Source organism: Sphaeramia orbicularis, chromosome 7, assembly GCF_902148855.1.
Source record: "Sphaeramia orbicularis chromosome 7, fSphaOr1.1, whole genome shotgun sequence".
Taxonomy (NCBI): domain Eukaryota; kingdom Metazoa; phylum Chordata; class Actinopteri; order Kurtiformes; family Apogonidae; genus Sphaeramia; species Sphaeramia orbicularis.
In genome coordinates this window covers 41,311,003-41,332,438 of record NC_043963.1, presented here as the reverse complement: position 1 = coordinate 41,332,438, position 21,436 = coordinate 41,311,003, and the positions used below count along the sequence as shown (strand labels likewise).

The window sequence follows — 21,436 nt, the reverse complement described above, 5'->3', positions numbered from 1 at the left end:
CATGTTTATGGCCGCCTTCTAGCCCAGATCTAAACCCTCTGGATTCTGCTATTTGGGGCGTTTTAGAACATGCTACCAATAGAACATCACACAGCAATGGCGACTTTCTTAAAGATACTATTAAAGAAGAATGGGAGAAGTTGTCACCCGAATATTTGAGGAACACTTGCGCAAGTTTCAGGAAGCGTGTGAAGGCAGTTATTGAGAAAGAAGGAGGACACATAGAATAAAAACATTTTCTATTATGTCAGTTTTCTTGTGGCAAATAAATTCTCATGACTTTCAATAAACTAACTGGTCATACACTGTCTTTCAATCCCTGCCTCAAAATATTGTACATTTTGCTTCCCCACCCTGTACATGAGACATTAGTAAATTATAAAACTGAGAAATTAAACCCCTCTTTTGACTGTTTATTACCATATATTTTTCCAATGATGATTGTGACCCACATTTTTTACTTCTAAATTCATTTTTGCTTTAGTCGGACCATAAGGAATTATCCAAAACAAGGAGCTACTTTATACTGAAATAAATGTTGGAATGGTAATCAAATGAAGTTCGCTCTCTGACCGTACATTACTGTGTTTTGACCCATTAAGGTTCTCATAATTCATGCACGAAAGGGTTAATGACGTCAAACTGAGATCCGCATCGCTTTTATGAGGATGACCGGGCCAAGAGCACATCCATAATACAAACACAAAACACACTGGCTAAAACCTGGGATGTTTTTTTTTTTTTTTCTTTAATTTTAGTGACTAACTGCTGCGTCCTGCACAGGCTGGGGTTTATCCATGTGAATGTTTGTCTGACTTGCACTGACCTTGTAGTGCTGTAAGGTATTAAGGCGTTTCCATGAGCCTTGTACGACCGATGTCAGGTCCTCATCGGAGAGGATCAGGTGACCTGCAACGCCTGCACGCCATTCTGGAAAGAAAAAACAGGATGTAACCTCATCCCAGCACAACACCACACATGCATGGAGCTACTCTGGAGCTTTACTGTCTATATAAACCTTTTCTCTGCAGCTTCTTCTATAGACATCACTCCAACAAAACTCAAGACCAGATTTTTTCATACTCCTTTGGTTATATCTTATTTTGTTAAGGATCCATCTATAGCTTTATGCTGGAGAAATTGTGGTAAAACAGGTGACCATACACACGTATTTTGGGACTGTCCGAACTTGTTTATATACTGGAAAAATATCAAAGAAGAAATTGAAAGAATTGTAAAAAGAGAAGTCCCTTCAAATGTTTTGTTCTATTTACTTGGAGTCATACCGGTCAATGATTTTAATGCAGAGCAGAGATATATTTTACATATTTTACTATTGATTGCTAAAAAAATAGTAACAGTAAACTGGAAGAGTGTCAAATCATCAACGGTAACAGAATGGAAACAAAAACTGAAACAAGTGTACACTATGGAAAGAATGACCGCATCATTACAAATGAAAATGGATCTTTTTAAGCGGAGATGGCACATGGTCGAAGACTATTTGTATAATTAAACTTTTTGGGTTGTTAACAAGAATTGCTCTTATAAGCCCTGACATGAGGTGTTTTGTATTTATATAGATGTGTGCATATGTATACAAATATAGGAATATTTCGATACTTGGCAATGTATCTAGATGTAGTGTAGTGTCTGCAACAATTATAATACTATGTGGTGTACTTTATTTTATATATATATATATATATATATATATATATATATATATATATATATATATATATATATATAATTTTTTTTTTTTTTATTTGTTTGTTTGTTTATTTTTATGTGTCTTGTCCCAAATGTTTTGTTCTGTTTTATGTTGTGCAAAAATCTAAATAAAAAGTTAAAAAAAAAAAAAAAAAAAACATCACTCCAACAGCTTTCTAATCTTGGGGATTTCAGACACAAATAGAAACCAGTACATGGTTATTAACTAAATAATAATGACAATAATAAAAAAAAAATTATTTATAAGTGCCTTTCAAGACCCCCAAGGACACTGTAGAACAGGGGTGTCAAACTCATTTTAATTCAGGGGCCACATTCAGCTAAATTTGATCTGCAGTGGGTCGAACCAGTCAAATAATAACATAGTAATATATAAATAATGACAAATCCAAACTTTTTTCTATGTTTTAGAGCAAAAAAAGTATATATAGATTATGAAAAGGTTTACATCTACAAACTATCCTTTCAAAAGATGTGAATAACATGTGAAAAAGTGAAAAAAATAAGTGTGATTTTAACAATATTCTGCCTCAGTTTATCATTTACACATGCAGGTTATAACTTTCAGATCGCAGTGGATCTACAAATACACAAAAAATTTAGTAACAAGCAGAATATTGTTAAAATTGTACTTCTCTTAAGACATTTCAGGTTGTTCATATTTATTAATAATAATAATAATAATAATACATTTTATTTGTGTAGCGCTTTTCATAGAACTCAAAGACACTTTAAATACAGCAGATAAAAACAGAAACCAAACACATTAAAAACAGATAAAAAGCAGGTGCAAAAGGCAGGTACAATTAAACATTAAAAGCAATCTTAAATAAATGAGTATTTGTTCAGGTTATTCACATTTTTTTGCAAAATTATACTTTGTTTTAATGTAAATACATGAAAATATTTACATTTACAAACAGAAAAATTTGGAGTTGTCATTATTTATATGTTATTATGATCGTATTTTCGTATTGTATTTTCCTGCCCACTTCAGATTGAATTGGTCTGAATGTGGAACCTGAACAAATAGGATTGTTAATATCTTCGGTGTAATTTTTGCATTTCACAAATTCATCCCAAGGGCTGGACTGGACCCTTTGGGGGGCCGGATTTGGCCCCCGGGCCGCATGTTTGACACCTGTGCTGTAGAACAAGATAAAACAGACAATGCATAAAGTACAAAGAAGTAAACAAATAGATAAAAGAATAATTACGATATATAGAAATGAAGATGTAAAATGGAGACTAAGAGTTATGGTGGGCCCATTCATGCTCAGAAGAAGAAGAAGAAGAAGAAGGAGAAGAACAAGAGGAAGAAGAAGAAGAAGAAGAAGAAGAAGAAGAAGAAGAAGAAGAAGAAGAAGAAGAAGAAGAAGAAGGTCTATAATTACAAACATGACGATGACAGAGGAGGTTTTATTAATGTGGATAATAATGTTCAGTGTTTTCCGCTGGTAAGGTTTTGCCGTGGCGCTGCGCCAATGTTGATATTGTAAAGCACAGGTGTCAAACATGTGGCCCGGGGGCAAAAACCGGCCCCCCAAAGGGTCCAGTCTGGCCCTTGGGATGAATTTGTGAAATGCAAAAATTACACTGAAGATATGAACAATCAACGGTGTTAAAATCATTTTAGGTCAGTTCAATCTAAAGTGGGTCAGATCAGTAAAATACTATCATAATAACCTATAAATAATGAAAACAGCAAATATTCCTCTTTGTTTTAGTGCAAAAAAAACAGTAAAATTACACAAAAATGGTTACATTTACAGACTGGCCTTTTACAAAAAATGTCTGAAATGTGGAATTTTAATAATATTCTGCCTGCTACTAAATGTTTTGCATATTTGTAGATCCATTGTGATCTGCAAGTTGTGATGCACATGTATGAATGATAAATTAAGATGTAATATTGTTAACGTTGCACTTATTTTTTGTAAGAATTTTCAGGTTGTTCATATTTGTTCATGTTATGCTCAAGTACACTTCATAGATGTAAACGTTTTCATTACAGAATTTGACATTTTTCACTCAAAAACATAGAAAAAACTTTGAAGCTGACATTATTTATAAGTTCTTATCCTATTATTTATATTATTTCACTGGTCCGGCCCAGGTTATATCATATTAGGCTGTATGTGGCCCCTAAACTAAAATGAGTTTGACACCCCTGTTGTAAAGGGTAAATATTTCAGTAGTTTTTCACTAACTCACACAGTTGTTCTTTATAAAGTTCACTTATTTCTAGAAATTATTCTCTTCAAATCTCAACTCTGCTTCCACGGTTTCCGGCGGCACTGCTCCGTATTCTCTGCTGGAGTTCGCAACCCCCCACTCCCAGACAACAGACAGAAATACAGACGTAATGAACTCAGAGGACAGACAGAATGCTCCATTTTAATACATATGTGTCTTTAACGTACACCAGGGGGTCAAACTCATTTTAGTTCAGGGGTCACATATAGACCAATATGACTTCAAAAAGGCCATACCAGTAAAATAATAACAGTGAAAAAAATAAAATTACATTATGAAAATGTTTACATCTACACACTGTTCTTTAAAAAATGTGAATAACATGAACAACCTGATACTTCTTAAGAAAAATAAGCACAATTTTAATAATATTGTGCCTTAGTTTATCATTTACACATGTGCATTACAACTTACACATCACAGTCGATTTACAAATCCACAAAACATTTAGTGACAGGCAAAATATTGTTAAAAGTGTGGGAGACTTTCGTGACCATTTTTTCATCAAATCTGTAATCCTCGGTCATAGCCTAAGTATCACGAATCTGTAAGTCTTTCTGTGATTACTCACCTGAATCTGTTGCATTACGGTGAACAATTCTGAAGTGCCATCCACCAGAAACAAACCATGTGTTTACATTCTGAACTGGGAGGTCACTTGGGCATCTTCGGAATTTTGTCGCGACCTGCATTGTGGGAAAGGGAGGTTCATGCAGCCACCTGCAGCAGCAGCGGCAGTACAACCATATGGTATCACTGGGTTACAAAAAAATGTTTTTTGCAAGTTGTCTAGGTTTTTTCAACTGAATAAGGACCATTTTGCACCGCTAAATCCAAAAATGACATCTGTTTTTCTCAATCAGGTCAGGTTTTTTTGCTAATTTGATTTTGAAAAATTTTATGCATGACTTGCATACCATGTGTGGCGCCCAAACTTTATCTTGGTCACCAAGTTTAATACCAAAATAAGATTGGTAAGCACACTTTATGAAACTTGTGACTTGATTCCTGTTAGGTACAATGGTGTATTCACCGCAGATGTAGCAGAATACGTCAGGCTTATTTTTGCAAGATCTTCTAGTCGAAGCCATTTCACTCACCTATAATATTAAAAAAACATTAATCATAAATTGGCAAAAGTAAAATCTTCAGAACTCGTTTATTGCAAGAAATATGAAATAATTTTGTATCATATGATGTGAAAATGCCCATAAATGTAAGCAAAAATGTTAAAAAGCCAATATGTAGCATAGTTCAGAAAGTTGACCTGATTGAGCAAAATGAATGTGATTTTTGGATTCAGCACACCAAAATTATCCTAAATCAGCTCAAAAAACTTAAACAATAAATTTGTTGTTGACCAGTGTATTATATGGATGAAACAAACACGAAGTGGAAACGTCTGAAATGCGGAAACGGCTGGAGGAATATGCATAGAGGGAAAGGAGCTCCTGCCGTTTCCGTGTCATATCTATAGCAGCTGCTGCTGTCAGGTGGCTGCGCGAGCCTCAGTTTCCCACAATGCACATCGTGACAATTCCGAAGATGCCCAAGTGACCTCCCAGTTCAGAATGTAAACATATGGTTTGTTTACGGTGGATGGCACTTCGAAATTGTTCAGCGTAATGCAAAAGATTCAGGTGAGTAATCACAGAAAGACTTACAGATTCGTGATACTTAGGCCATGACTGAGGTTTGACAGATTTGATGAAAAACTGGTTACGAAAGTCTCCCGCACCTTTAACTATAGTTTGCAAATGTAAACATTTTCATTGTGTAATTTTACTTTTTTGCTCTAAAACAAAGAAAAATGTGTCATTATTAGTACTATTGCGTCATATTAATACTGATATCTTGGAACTGAAGTTAGTAAATACGTCATTGCTGTTTATAAATTAATTTCCCATCGTGCAGTGAGGTACTGCACTTCCGGTCAACCGAGCAACATGATTGTAAGGCTATTGTATTCCAAAATATGTCCCAAAATATTCCTATCAACTTACTGAGATATTTAATGTGGAGATGGGACTATTGCTCAACTGTGGGTACCAAATTGGCGAGTTAAAAACATCTAAATTTCTCAGAACTGTGCAGACACACACACACACACACACACACACCATCCAGTATTGTGATACAAATTTTACTGGTCTGATCCACTTGAGATTATATTGATCTGCTTTCGGAACCTGATCTAAAATACATTTTTACACACTTTATTAATATCTTCAGTATAATTTTTGCATTTTACTGTTTTTTCAGTTAAACAGAGAAAAAACTGAGGTGGTCGTTTTTGGACCCAAGGAGGAGCGTCTTAAAATCAGCATGCAGCTCCAGTCACTTCAGTTAAAAACCTCAGACCAGGCCAGGAATTTGGGTGTTGTCATGGATTCAGACCTGAATTTTAAAAACCACATACAAACAATTACAAAGTCAGCTTACTATCACCTCAAGAACATTTCTAGGATTAAAGGACTGATGTCGCAGCAAGACCTTGAAAAACTTGTCCATGCATTTATCTTTAGTCGAGTTGACTACTGTAACAGTATCTTCTGTGGTCTGCCTAAAAAGTCTATTCGACGACTGCAGCTGATCCGGAATGCTGCTGCTCCAGTCCTCACTAAGACCAAGAGAGTGGACCACATCAGTCCAGTTCTGAGGTCTCTACACTGGCTCCCTGTCTCTCAGAGAATAGACTTTAAAATTCTCTTACTAGCATATAAAGCACTGAATGGTTCAGGCCCAAAATCCATCAGAGACCTTCTAGTCCAGTATGAACCATCCAGACCACTCAGGTCATCTGGTGCAGGTCTGCTCTGTGTTCCCAAAGTCAGAACTAAACATGGAGAATCAGCGTTCAGTTTCTATGCTCCGTATATCTGGAACAAACTACCAGAAAATATCAGGTCTGCTGAGAGTCTGAGTTCTTTTAAGTCCAGGTTAAAGACTCACCTGTTCACTGATGCCTTTGACTAAAAGGCTTTTGACTTTTTAAATTTTATATTCTCTTTGAAACTCTGCACTGCAACTCTTACCTTAATATGTGTGTGTTTTTATTTTTATTTTATTTTATTTGGTTTTTGTGATTTTATGTGTTGTTTTCTTACTTGCTGTTTTTAATCACCTTTTACATGTTTCTTTTATAATGTTTTAAATGCGTCTCTTTTTGTTTCTTTTATTTCAATGTCCTGTGTGAAGCACCTTGAATTGCCTTGTTGCTGAAATGTGCTATACAAATAAACTTGCCTTGCCTTTACAAATTCATCCCAGGGGCTGGATTGGAACCGTTAGCAGGCCGGTTTTAGCCCACAGGCCGCATGTTTGACACCCCTGACGTAGATCATGGATGGGTCTTAAAACGTCCTTACCCAGGTGTAATGAGTCAATGTGTGGCCTCTGTGAGAAGGACGTTCCCTTCCAGGTTTGTTCCAGAAGTTTCTCCTTCACTTGAGTGATGGTGTCACAGTCCAGGACCTTGGCCGGTACCGTCTGCGTGGTGGCGCCCCCGCTGGCGGCTGAGGCTGGCATCACAACATTTAAGGTCTGGACGGATGGAAACACAGGAGCAGGTATTAGTAGAAATGCTGGAATACGTACATTTTCTGCACATCTGCTTCAGCAGACGCCCCTAATGTACATTTACAACGGCAGATTCATTTACCATCATTGACCTATAGCTCTACTTTATCCTGTTGTTTCTCATTTTAAATTATTTGGAATGAAATGGAATTCAATGCCTTAACTGAGGACAGCCTTAGTAAAGCCAACTCTTGGGTTTAGTCCCAAAAGTGGTCACATTAATGAGGTTAAATTGGATTCATTTTATTAGTGTATGATAGTAAAAAAATACAGTTTTATGTGATTTGAGTTACTTATAATGTTAATTTTGGTTTGCTCTGACCCTGGACCCCGCCATTCTCCTGCACCCCCCTCCCCCTTCCATTTTTTCTGGATCTGTCACTGCATTTAATATTATGTTTTGTAATATTTAAGGTTCCTAACTGATGACCATTTGTCTTTTAAGGAGCATATTCTGTATTTTGTCTAAAAGCTGAGGCTGCTATTGGGGTTTTATCATAGAAACAAGATAAAATTGGTGGACTGAACGTTTTTAACCTGTATTGGACTAAGGAGACCTACTTTATATGAATACACCTGCCTATTATCTGAGATTCATTACAAACTGCGCTTCTCTCAAGCTACGTTTAGACCACAGGTGTCAAACAAGCGGCCCGGGGGCCAAATCCGGCCCGCCAAAGTTTCCAATGCGGCCCACGGGATGAATTTGTGAAAAACTGCAAAAATGACACTGAAGATATTAACGACCAATGGTGTGAAAATCCTTTTAATTCAGGTTCCACATACAGACACATACAGTCCAATTAGATTTTAAGTGGGTCAGACCAGTAAAATCTGATCATAATAACCTATAAATAATGACAACCCCGAATTTTCTCTTTGTTATTTGGTGTAAAAAAGTAAAATTACATGAAAATGTTTACATTACTAAACTAGAAGCACTCGGAGAGCACAGACCTCCGCCAAGGCTGATCAGTGGCCCCCCCTGTGGGCCCCCCCACGCCAAGGAGGTTATGTTTTTGCCAGGGTTTGTTTGTTTGTTTGTCTGTCTGTTTGTCTGTCCGTTAGTGTGCAACATAACTCAAAAAGTTATGGACAGATTTTGATGAAATTTTCAGGGTTTGTTGGAAATGGGCCCCCCCGTGGGCCCCCCCACCCCCGATCACCACCAAAATTTAATCATTTCTTCCTTATCTCATTTCCAACAAACCCTGAAAATTTCATCAAAATCTGTCCATAACTTTTTGAGTTATGTTGCACACTAACGGACAGACAAATAGACAAACAAACAAACAAACAAACAAACCCTGGCAAAAACATAACCTCCTTGGCGGAGGTAATTATACGTTTACAAAAAAAACATGAAAAACCTGAACAAATATGAACAAATGGAAATGTCTTAAGAAAAGTAAATGCAATTTTACCAATATTCTGCCTGTTACTAAATGTTTTGTGCGATTGCAATGTACACGTGTAAACGTTAAACTGATAAACCGAGGCAGAATATTGTTAAAATCGTACTTGTTTTTCTTAAGATTCTTAAGATTTTTAAGGAAACTTTGTAGATGTAAACCTGATCATAATAGAATTTTACTTTTTTCACTGTTATTATTTTACTGGTCCAGCCCACTGGAGATCAAATTGGGCTGAATGTGGCCCCTGAACTAAAATGAGTTTGACACCCCTGGTTTAGACGGTAGCGATCTGAACTGAGAACGCAAAAGTGGCATTCTCACTTTTAATTCCGCATTTAGACATGTGTTTTGGGGGGAAAATCGGCATGAACACAGACACGTAAAAGTGTGTAATATTTCCTATTTATCGATGTAGTAGCACGCCAGGTGGCATCACCACCACCTAGACCAAGTGCCTGGGTAGAACCTTTCTACTTCTCTTCCTGTTGTCTCCTAGCGCGAAATACAATCACAAAACAAGAAACAGAAAAATCGTGACAATTGTTGAAATGACTCTTGGATGTAAATATGGTATATTTTAATTTACAAAGCAAGTTTGGGGGGACTTCCTTCTTATTTACTGTATGTTCACTGGAACCTGGGGTCAAGGCAGTTACAATCTCCACTCAATGAACACTTTGAAACTGTTTGTTCCAAAGATAAGGCCTGAATTAGGAAGGACATCTTTTAGGTTTTCAGCTCCTGATGCTTTCAGTCTGAGCTCCATCTACAAACACTGATTCCTTTGAGTGATTTTAACCCTTTCATGCATAGTGGTCACTCCAGTGGACAGCTATTCTGCAGCTGTTCTCTTGTATATTCATGGATTTTGTTGTTGTTTTTATTGATTGATTTATTAATTTTTTTTTTTACACATATCTTTATTAAACTTTTAAGACACTACATATCTTTTCTGACATGAATTGGTAACATTATGTAGATCTCTCCTGATCATAAACCCCCAGAATTACAAGCCCTCCCCAGAGTTTTCACACAATTTATCAGTAATGTTATCAGTATGTTTCTGTGTGTCAAAAATTAAACGTGTGGTGTCCAGCTGAGTGGACATTTTTGCAACTTCATGAAAAATAGGTTAATAAGAATTTTTTTTTTTTTCATTATTTTTTTTTTTATGTATTTTTTTTTTTTTTTTTTAATTATTTTTAATTAATTTATTTATTTGTATTTATTTTTCAGAAGAAAATTTTCAATCGCATTGTTTCTTTCATGCCTAAAGAGGAATAAAAACACTCAGGAAAAAAATTTGATTAAGGTTCTCATAATTCGTGCATGAAAGGGTTAAAGACAGTGTTAAAACTCTGGAATCAAAGCTGTTGGTCTGTAAATGTTTCAACTGATTGTACGCGTTTTTTCTGTGTTTGCAAATGCTTTTATTATTGTAAACTGTAATGACATGACTGTATCGCTGCCGTCCTGACCAGGTCTCCCTTCAAAAAGAGAACCCCCATCTAAATGGGACCAACCTGGTTAAATAAAGGTTAAATAAATACTGTACTTTCTGGTCTATAATCCGCTACTTTTTTCCACACACTGTGAACCCGCAGTTCTAAAATGATGATAATTTATGTTTTCTGGGCTAACAATCGATCCAGATGACGAAGGAGGAAATAGAGCTGCTGCACGTAAGCTTGAGACGTTGAAGACGGGGTGTGTGTGGCTTATAGTCCCGGAAAGTACAGTACATAAAATAAAAATAGGTTCTAACCAGAAGTTGAATATATTGAGAACTGACTGACCTTTGACCTTTTGCATCTAAAATGGCGTCGCTCAATTATATCCTATTACCTAATTTGCAATAATTAACACTGGAATTCATGAGTTATGGCCATATTATTATAATATTTCTGTTTTGTCACTGAGCCCTTGACTTTAAACCAAAATCTGCTCACTTCCTCCTTGTGTCCAAGTCAGCGATTGTGCCAACATTTGGAGAATTTCACTCGAGCTGTTCCAAATATATTGCATTTATGAAAATCAGACTGAGGTCTTACCCGAAAACAAACAAAAAGGAAAGACAGGAGTGAAGAAAACATCCGAAAACTGTACATAGAGTTGATTTAAAGCCTATAAATGAGTTTGACTGCGGTGTAAAGATGTTTGTGTTCTCACCAGTGTGCGATATTCCACGTCCTCTCGTAGCAGCCGGTTGTCGTTCAGTGTGTACTTGGCTTTTCCTGTCACGGCGTCCACGGGTCCCTTGTCCACCTGGTGCTTTATGGCCCTGAACAGCATGTAGAACGACTCCCCTGCTGATTCCTGGCCGAGGACAAAGACAGGAGGTCAATGATGTCCCAACAGAAGTGGATTGGATTTAAGTGTCATTGGCTCCGTGTTGTGAGCGCTGGTCTGTGGATGACTGAGTGGATTACACTGGTATTGGCTTCAGTGGGGGTGGTGCAGTCAAGGTAATGTTCCCACCAGGGGAGGAACTAATTAGATGTAACACTGTTTAGAAATAAATGTGATTGTACTCCAGTACACTGTAAAAGTCATAATCTCACCAAGTGTATTTTTTTCATTTCTAGTCAAAATATCTCATCACACTTAAAATAAGACATAATCACCTAAAGATTAAGTTTTCAGTGAGATATAAGAACTTATTTTCACACAATAAATCTTGAAAATCTTATTTCAAGAAATCTTACCAAGATAATTTTCACTTGCTCCATTGGCAGATTTTTTTTGCTTGATTCAAATTTTTTTTTTTTTTGCTTAATTCAAGATTTTTTTTGCCTAATTCAAGATTTTTTTGCCTAATTCAAGCAAAAATTGGCAAATTTGTTTGCTTAATTCAAGATTTTTTTGCCTAATTCAAGCAAAAAAAATCTCCCAATGGAACAAGTGAAAATTATCTTAGTATCTTGGTAAATATTCAGATTAACAGTTTCCAACTAGCATCTGCTTGACAGCAACAGCACCAACAATAAATTTTTTATATAGAAGTGTGAATAAATTTACACAGTAAAGAATTTATTAGAGTACTATTAGAATTTGGCTCTATTCATTTGTATTAGGTCTGTTTGAAGGTGAAACTGTACGCCTTTTCATGCTGTCCGTGTTTGTCAGTTTGTATCTGGACTAGTTTTTGGACACATGGAATTCCTACGGTCACATAAACCATGTACACTAATGTTCCTGCAGAATTACTCAGAAATAAGTCAGATGAGGGTGATTTGAGAAACACTGATTAGTTAAAATTTGCTTAGAGGTCTTATTTCTGTCTTTGTGCATAAGAAATCAATAGAAGTGAATCCCCAAAGGAACTTTGTGTTGGTAAATGCAACTTACGCAAATTTACAGGATTTCAGTTCTGTTGCAACATGTTGATGGTCATATGAACTATGTTTTCAGCTCAAAAATGTCCAATTTCATCACAATTAATGCTATATTTTCATGTCACAAATGGCCAAGTTATATTTGAACTGAATTTACCTGAAAAACAAATATTCTATTCTTTTAGATTCCCCAGTTTTTCTTACAAGATTCTGTCCTACATATCATATGTTTTATTTTTTCAGGTTCAATATGGAGTATGGTGCTGATCCATCCTGCTTATGTTACGCCAATACATACATTAAGAATGTCACACGTCACTTTTTAAATCAACAGTTTTCTAATAATAAGCATTTTTATACAGAAATAACAATACTATATTGTTATTTACTCTTTAGTATGATGATAAACTATACAATATATAATTCAGATCCTAGTTTTTGCACAGGGATCATTTGTGGAAACGGTGACATGGCTGCTGAGCATCAGTATGATGGGATCTGTAACAACCATGTCACATCCGTCCACTGCCACATTTTGTGTTTTTGTGTCAGCTGTTATTGTTTTAGATCTACAATACTAACATTTAGGAATAAGAGGAGAATTAGCAATAGTAAGTCTATAAGTTTATTACTAATAAAGTACTGGTACTGACCAGAGCATCATGGGTAATGTCACGTCCGTCCACTGTCACGTCCATCTACCAGTTATGTATGCTCTTTCTAATGCTATTTTAAGAATTCTATTCTAATTTATTTTCTTATATTCTGTGTTATTTTATATTCTATGCTATATTCTGTTCTATACTGAATTTATGAATTTCAATGCCCCCCCCCGTCAGGTGTTAGGGTTATTATACCATATTAACCCTAACCCTATTATACCATATTCAAAATCCAATATTTCTGAAAATATAGCTTCCACTGTCAAATAATATCAGTAGTCTGTGCACAAATGTATTAGCATTATTTCAACACAGTTCTATGCATTTCTTACAACTTTTTTTTTTTTGACAAAAATGGCCACTCATTTGACTCTCTAAGTAAATTTTAGCTGTGATATAAATTTGACTTTTGTATGACATCCTCTGGGTGAACCACTTGGGGGCGCAGTGGTCCGCGGACCACACTTTGAGTATCACTGACTTAGATAATTATGCTGTGAGGCTAACAATGTGACGGCTGATGTTTTATCCCCTCCGCCACTGCAGCATTTATTAAAACTCTGATGTAATTTGATCAACGGTGCATTAATAAAGTGATGAGTGTGTTCATGTTACTGTGTATTTCTGGGGTTCGTGAACATGTGAGGGACAGGACTCAACACACTTTGATGTTTGATGACAATAAGGATTCAACGCCCCTGAACTTCTCCTGTCTCATGTCCACATCTGTCCATTCAGCTCCTCCTCACCCTCCTCTAAGGCTCTGAATCCATCTGGACCACTTTTCACAATGATCTATTGAAGGAAAAGGTGTAAGAAATAGACATAATAAACCTTCATCATACCCTCAGAAAGGTGTAAAGACAAATGGACATCCAGTTTGTCAACAGCTTCTCAACCACCGACTCAGTCCTGAAAAAAAAAAAAGACGACATGTAATGATTCATGACAGTCGATGCTTGGATTCACTATGAAATATGACAAATGTGACGTAGCCTCACCTCCTGAGCATCAGTTTGGGGTTCTTGGCCACATACTGTTCCACCAGGTCATTAAGAAGAGTCTTGAGGATGTCGGTGAAGTACTCCAGTTTACCGTGCAGAGCTACAGTCAGCAGAGAGGCCACGTAGGCCCGATCCCTGGGCGAAAACGTCCGCTGGACCTCCAGAGTGTGGATGAACTACAGGAACAAACATAGAATATATACACAACGTAAGACTTAGAGCATGACTGCCTAAGTAATTTTTTTTTTTCATGTAATAGCCGATGATGAAAAAAAAAGGACCAGTGGCACTGCAACTCACCGACATGTTCTATCACAAATCAATACCGACTTGAATGAGAAGTGGGTGGTACTTACACTGGAGGATAATTCAACTAATTAAAGTCCATATATGAATTCCTATTATTATTATTATTATTATTATTATTATTATTATTATTATTATTGTTATGTATATAAGTATATACACTGTTATACCTGCTAAAAACATAATAATAATAATAATAATAATAATAATAATAATAATACATTTTATTTGTAATGCACTTTACATTTTTATCTAAAAATCTCAAAGTGGTACAGGCAATAAATACAGAGAATAAAAACAGAAAATAAGTAAGACAGATAAAAACAGTTTAAAAATAAAAACAACAGTTTAAAAACAAAGACAATTAAAACGGGTGAAGCATGCACAGATGTTGGGAGACCATGGAAATGCATGAAACCATAAAAACCTGCTCCTGTCACAGAAAACACAAGACTGACCTTAGTGAGGAACAGTTTACTATTGAGCAGGTTCGATAACTGGATCAGGCCTTGCTCCACCGTCTGCCTCCGACTCTCAGGGACGTCCAGATCTCGCCTCAGTGGAGACTCCTGGTGGCCTGGGAAGAAAATGCGTTCGGCGTACGCCCGGTAATCCAGGAAGGGGATCCCTGAACCCACCAGATCACTGGACATGTCCATCATTTCTGTCATCAGATCTGAAGGAGCAGAGAAAAGAACAAACACATATTTACTGTAATGTCAATACAAAAGTTGTCAATTATTTTGGTGCTTTGAAGCAGCATTATAGTTGTTAATAAAAACTATGACTGAACTAACAGGAGTGGAAAATAATAAGAAAATATGACAAGTTGAATCAAGATATATAAAAGAACTTTAGGAAAAAACAGCCTTGTTTTTGTAAATGGTTTGTGTTGGACTGTAATAAAATGGCTTTGCAAAATATGAAACCTTTAATAACAAAATAACAGTGTTTTTCAATCATTTCCTGAACCACTTAATCCTCTGGAGGGTCATTCAGGTCTACATTCTGGACATGTCACCAGGTCACTGCACGACTTAACGTTGTTTTTGTGTTTTTTTTTTTGTTTTTTTTAAATTAATATTTGATGTTGTGGACTTTTTAACTCTACCTCCGGTGGCACTGGGTCAACTAATATTTATTGATTTTTTTTTTTTTTGTACTGTATTAGTTGTAGATTTGCATTTTTTTGACATGGATTAAACATTTTGAATGATGTGGTTTCAGAGGTCGGCAGCATGAGCAATTGATAAGTCTATTTCCTACTTCATTATAGGTGAGGTTATGGTACTGTCTGGTTTAGAAATGATTTTGTACATTTTGGATAAGAGTTTTATTTTTGTTGAGGAAATGCTGATTAGTTCTGAGCCAAGTGGTGGAAGGTGGAGGTCAAAATATAAATTAGAAAAGCACTCGGAGAGCGCAGACCTCCGCCAAGGCACATCACCCGCCCCCCCGATCACCACCAAAATTTTATCATTTGTTCCTTGTGCCAGTATCAACATTTTCTGAAATTTTCATCCAAATCCATCAATAACTTTTTGAGTTATCTTGCACACACACAGGCAGACGGACAGACAAACCAACGCCGGCAAAAACATAACCTCCTTGGCGGAGGGAACAAGTAGAACCAACCATAACAAACCCCGCCCCTTGCACGTATTATATCTTATTTTGACATCGATCCAGCTGGTGTCATCATGTCTATGTGTGTGGTGATGTCAGCATATTAATTGCCTCTATATATGTGCGAAGTCTGAAATAAATTGAAACAAAATTGATGTTTTTATAGACATCTGAAATGTCACCCATTATAAATAAATGGGAGAAGAAAAAAAGATTTTAAAAATTTTACTCTGACCTATTTTTCCCAAGATGTAACCACATCTATTCTGGGTCACTGGCAATCTATAAACTTAATTTGGTGTGAGTTCAACCAATAGTTTTGCTGCTACAGACATTTGAAATTTCGCCCATTATAAGTAAATGGAAAAAAAAAGAAATTTAAAAAATTCATTCAAAATTTGAAGTTTGACCTACTTTTCACAAAATGTGATCAGATCTATCCTGGGTCACTGGCAATCTATAAACCTAATTTGGTATGAATTCAACCTGTTAGTGGCCAGTTGATTTGATTTGATATTATTTCGGATTTTTCTTCCTTTTTTTTTTTGTTTTTATTTATTTTTGGTTTCTGTTGGATTTTCTTCCCATTTTATATTTTGTTTTGTTGTTGCCACACCCCCTTTTGGGATATAATGAGGCTGATTGCCACACACTTGTTTTGCCACATGCATTTGGGTTGCCACACAGAGCAAAGCAGGACTGTGCTGAACAGAGAAGTGAGGTCAGCAGAAAGAACATTTGAGTTTGATCTGTTTGACACATTATTTTGAACAAATATCAAGCTTGACAGTCATGTGGAATGGGTTGTTTTTTTTGTTGTTAAAGCGCAGTTTGGTTCGCATACCTGTTATACACTGGATGACTGAGGAGTTTGCACCCTTGGTAGGCGGAGCAAGGTATGTGTTAATTACTGTAGTTGTAGTGGCATGTTTTGTTCTTTTGTTTGAAATGTGTGTATTAAATTACAATTTTAATTATAAGTAGTATGTCTTGTTTGTAATGTCTGCGCTTTTAAAGTCAGTTAAACAGTTCAGTTAAACAGAGAAAAAACTGAAGTAGTCGTTTTTGGACCCAAGGAGGAGCGTCTTAAAATCAGCATGCAGCTCCAGTCACTTCAGTTAAAAACCTCAGACCAGGCCAGGAATTTGGGTGTTGTCATGGATTCAGACCTGAATTTTAAAAACCACATACAAACAATTACAAAGTCAGCTTACTATCACCTCAAGAACATTTCTAGGATTAAAGGACTGATGTCGCAGCAGGACCTTGAAAAACTTGTCCATGCATTTATCTTTAGTCGAGTTGACTACTGTAACAGTATCTTCTGTGGTCTGCCTAAAAAGTCTATCCGACAACTGCAGCTGATCCAGAATGCTGCTGCTCCAGTCCTCACTAAGACCAAGAGAGTGGACCACATCAGTCCAGTTCTGAGGTCTCTACACTGGCTCCCTGTCTCTCAGAGAATAGACTTTAAAATTCTCTTACTAGCATATAAAGCACTGAAGGGTTCAGGCCCAAAATCCATCAGAGACCTTCTAGTCCAGTATGAACCATCCAGACCACTCAGGTCATCTGGTGCAGGTCTGCTCTGTGTTCCCAAAGTCAGAACTAAACATGGAGAATCAGCGTTCAGTTTCTATGCTCCGTATATCTGGAACAAACTACCAGAAAATATCAGGTCTGCTGAGAGTCTGAGTTCTTTTAAGTCCAGGTTAAAGACTCACCTGTTCACTGATGCCTTTGACTAAAAGGCTTTTACTTTTTAAATTTTATATTCTTTTTCAAAACTCTGCACTGCAACTCTTACTTTAATATGTGTATTTTTATTTTTATTTTATTTTATTCTATTTTTTTTTTTTTTTTCTTTGATTTTATGTGTTGTTTTGCTGTTTTTAATCACCTTTTACATGTTTCTTTTATAATGTTTTAAATGTGTTTCTTTTTGTTTCTTTTATTTCAATGTCCTGTGTGAAGCACCTTGAATTGCCTTGTTGCTGAAATGTGCTATACAAATAAACTTGCCTTGCCTAAAGAAAATGTAACCTTAGTAAACTTTGTAAAACCACTGATGTACAAATGTTTGTGTTTTAGTTTCACGGTGCATGATGATGAAATAAAGATTTGCACCAGTCGAACTCTACGCCGTTTCATTGATGCCAAGGGCTGCTACACAACCAATAATTTTGCTGCTAGAGCGTTAACAAACAAACTGAACCAAAAACTAGAAAAGCACTCTGAGAGCGCAGACCTCTGCTAAGGTAGATCAACCACACCCCCATTACTGCCAAAATTTAATCATTTGTTCTTTGTGCCAGTGTCAAGATTTCCTGAAAATGTCATCAAAATCCATCCCTAACTTTTTTTTTTTAAATTCAAGTTTTTATTTGGTTTACAATGCAAGATTTACATATTTAATACACTGACAGTTTTGTTTTTTTATAAAACAAGACAAAAAACAAATGAACAAAAAAAACAAACAAAAAAAAACAAAGAGAACAATTGAGTAGCAATTGAACAATGTGCATCAAGAATGTTTTTTTTTTTTTTTTTTTAAGTATTTATAAAGTCTATCCACGGTCTCCAGCATTCCTTGAATATGTCATGGTCCAGTCTTAGTGTAAAGGTGAGTTCTTCCATTTGAGCGATTTCTTTAACAAGGTCCTTCCATTCATCCAGCGAGGGTGTCTTGTCTGTCAACCATTTCCTAGTGATCACTTTTTTGCTGGCAATCAACAAGATATTCCACAGATATGTTTTACAAAATCCTTTTATACCACCTGGTCGTTTACCTAAGAACATATTCTCAAAATTTAAAGGCGTTTTTATTTTCATGACTTTGTCAATACTATTCCTGATTTTTTCCCAAAAGGGAGATAATTTGGGACAGCTCCAAAAAATATGATGGTGATGAGCTTTTTTCACCCCACACTGTCTCCAGCATGATACATTTAAACCTTTTTGTGCAGGTGTTCTAAAAAAGCGAATCACACTTTTCCATGCAAATTCTCTCCAACTAAGTGAAGATGTACTTTTCCATATATTTTTACCTCCGCCAAGGAGGTTATGTTTTTGCCAGGGTTTGTTTGTTTGTTTGTTTGTCTGTCCGTTGGTGTGCAACATAACTCAAAAAGTTATGGACAGATTTGGATGAAATTTTCAGGGTTTGTTGGAAATGGGATAAGGAGGAAATGATTAAATTTTGGTGGTGATCGGGGGTGGGGGGGCCCACAGGGGGGGCCACTGATCAGCCTTGGCGGAGGTCTGCGCTCTCCGAGTGCTTCTAGTCTTGTATTTTAGTCCATTCTTCCATAGTCAATTCAAAATTGCCCTCCTTTTCCCACTTTTCTTTGATATAAACCATATTTTTGGCCCTAATGTTTTGTAATTCGGTGTACAGTCTTGATATTAGCTTGTTGTTTGGGTATGATTTATAGGATTTCAGTAAAATTGTCATTATTCCACTAAGTGGTCTCTCTAGATCTACAGTACATCCCTAACTTTTTGAGTTATCTTGCTAACAGACAAACAAACAGACAAACCCAGATGAAAACATAACCTCTGCTGTTCTTTGGCGTAGGTAACAATACCCCTTGCCTTTCCTTCTTCGGGGGGCTGGGATAATTAAAGACTCAATAGGAGTCCAGTGTATTGTTTAAAGGTCGTGTTCGTACCTGTGAACTCCTTCTTACATCGGTCCCTGACACTGGTCTCCAGGTTCTCCAGCTGGATCTGGACCTTCTTATAGTCTCTCATGGCCTGTTTGCTCTTCCTCCTGATCAACACAGTTTCCAGACACTCGGTCAGTCATTCAGAGAGGTTCAAACACACCTGTCTGAGGAATGAGTATAGGTTTACCTGTATATGAGGACTATGATGAGCACAATGAGGGCCACGATGGAGGCCCCCACCCCGACCCCCACCTGGGCCTCCACAGGGAACGTGGACTGGGCCTGGCTGTCGTACTGCACTCGGCCCAGCGAGAAGTTCAGGTTCCCCATCTTCACCTGGAAAACACAGTTACAGAGTAGAAATGTACGTCCATGTTGGTCAAGATCTGCGTAGCTTCATTAACACCTGTTTTATGTCAGTGTTAGGAACAGCAACAAGGTTTAGGTCCAGTGGATTTTTAATGATCCAGCACTAGTCGGAAACCAAATAAAAAGTCCTCATTACTAACCCCACTATTGAAGAATTCTATCAATATTTACTTCTATTTAGTTAATTTGCGGCTTGTAACCAACTGCTCCACTGAAGTCTCAAGGATATTAAGAACTACCATTAGAACAGGCCGCCTATATTTCTTTGGGCTTTTTATGTGCAATAAAAGTGTCAGAAACTCTCTATTTTGCCACTTCTTTTGCACCTTTTTCAGAAAGAACTTTCAATATCTGGCCATTAATGATCATCATTATATGTAATAATTTTTAAAACATATAAAAATAAAAAAAAAAACAGACTTGCATTTTTTATCAGTTATTATGAAAAACAATTGTAAATGTTCATAATGACATTCTATCAGACATTTTATTATCTTCTCATGTTATACTGGGTGCTTGCTCTCTATCCAAATAAAAATTCCAGACTTTTTCCATACATCTTCACAAACTTGTATTTTTTTTCCCAAAGACCTTGACTTTATGTATGTTTATACTTGAGTGCCTACTGTTTTGGCTGAGATTGTACCTGTTGTGTGAAGTAGGAAAGTTTATTTTAATAAATGTATGAATGAATGGATGCATAATTCACAGTAAACTATGTTTTACTGACAGAAACGTTTTCAAAACCTATGAAAATTACAAACGTGCATGGATATCACAGAAACAAGTTTCACTAGAATCATTCCAGTACCGACCAGTTAGTGAAATCATATCAAGTTTTTTTTTCTGTTTTATAAGTGTTATAAGTCACACTTCCTTTCATTCCTTTCCTTTTTTCATATCTTTTTATTTTCTTTTTTAAGTAAACAAAAATACCCATCCTAACATACCCATCCCCCCGCCTATTCCCTACCCTTTGGAAGAGGTAAAATAAAATTTAAAGTTATAAAATAGAATAAAAGAAAGAAAGAAAATATTTAAATAATTAAATAAATAACTCTGTCTCTCTCTCTCTCTCTCTCTCTCTTTCTATATATATATATATATATATATATATATATATATATATATATATATATATATAACAAAAAGTAGATAAATATGATAAAATATAAACTACATTAATTTGATAATCAAAATTACCTGTGCATGCATATATACATATCATTCCTTTTCAAATATGTGAATTAAGTCTTTTTTTTTTCCATGTATATAAGTTTTTCATGTTTTCTTGCAATCTGTTTTATTTCTAACGACTAAAGCAGGATCACTTTGTTTTGTTGCATATTAAAAAAAAAAAAACTGAAATTAACTAATACGTTTTCCTGATGTATTTTTATTCATCTTACAAAATTATGTGCCTTTGAGCATATTCTAAAAATTTGACTATAAGAGAAACTTTTTTCCATACTTTCACACAAA

At 36.0% G+C, this 21,436-nt stretch overlaps 1 protein-coding gene across 1 annotated transcript in view; it reads right to left on the bottom strand.

Moving 5' to 3' along the window:
• The window catches only part of plxnb1a (plexin b1a), a 197,024-nt gene that overhangs the window by 22,622 nt on the left and 152,966 nt on the right, over positions 1-21,436 (bottom strand). Inside the window, exons 24-31 of the mRNA XM_030139228.1 lie at positions 19,773-19,921; positions 19,589-19,689; positions 14,750-14,967; positions 13,983-14,161; positions 13,827-13,893; positions 11,154-11,300; positions 7,359-7,533; positions 827-930 (exon numbers count right to left, since the gene is read on the bottom strand). Of these exons, the coding sequence (XP_029995088.1) occupies positions 827-930; positions 7,359-7,533; positions 11,154-11,300; positions 13,827-13,893; positions 13,983-14,161; positions 14,750-14,967; positions 19,589-19,689; positions 19,773-19,921 (1,140 nt within the window). The remainder of the gene's footprint in view (positions 1-826; positions 931-7,358; positions 7,534-11,153; positions 11,301-13,826; positions 13,894-13,982; positions 14,162-14,749; positions 14,968-19,588; positions 19,690-19,772; positions 19,922-21,436) is intronic.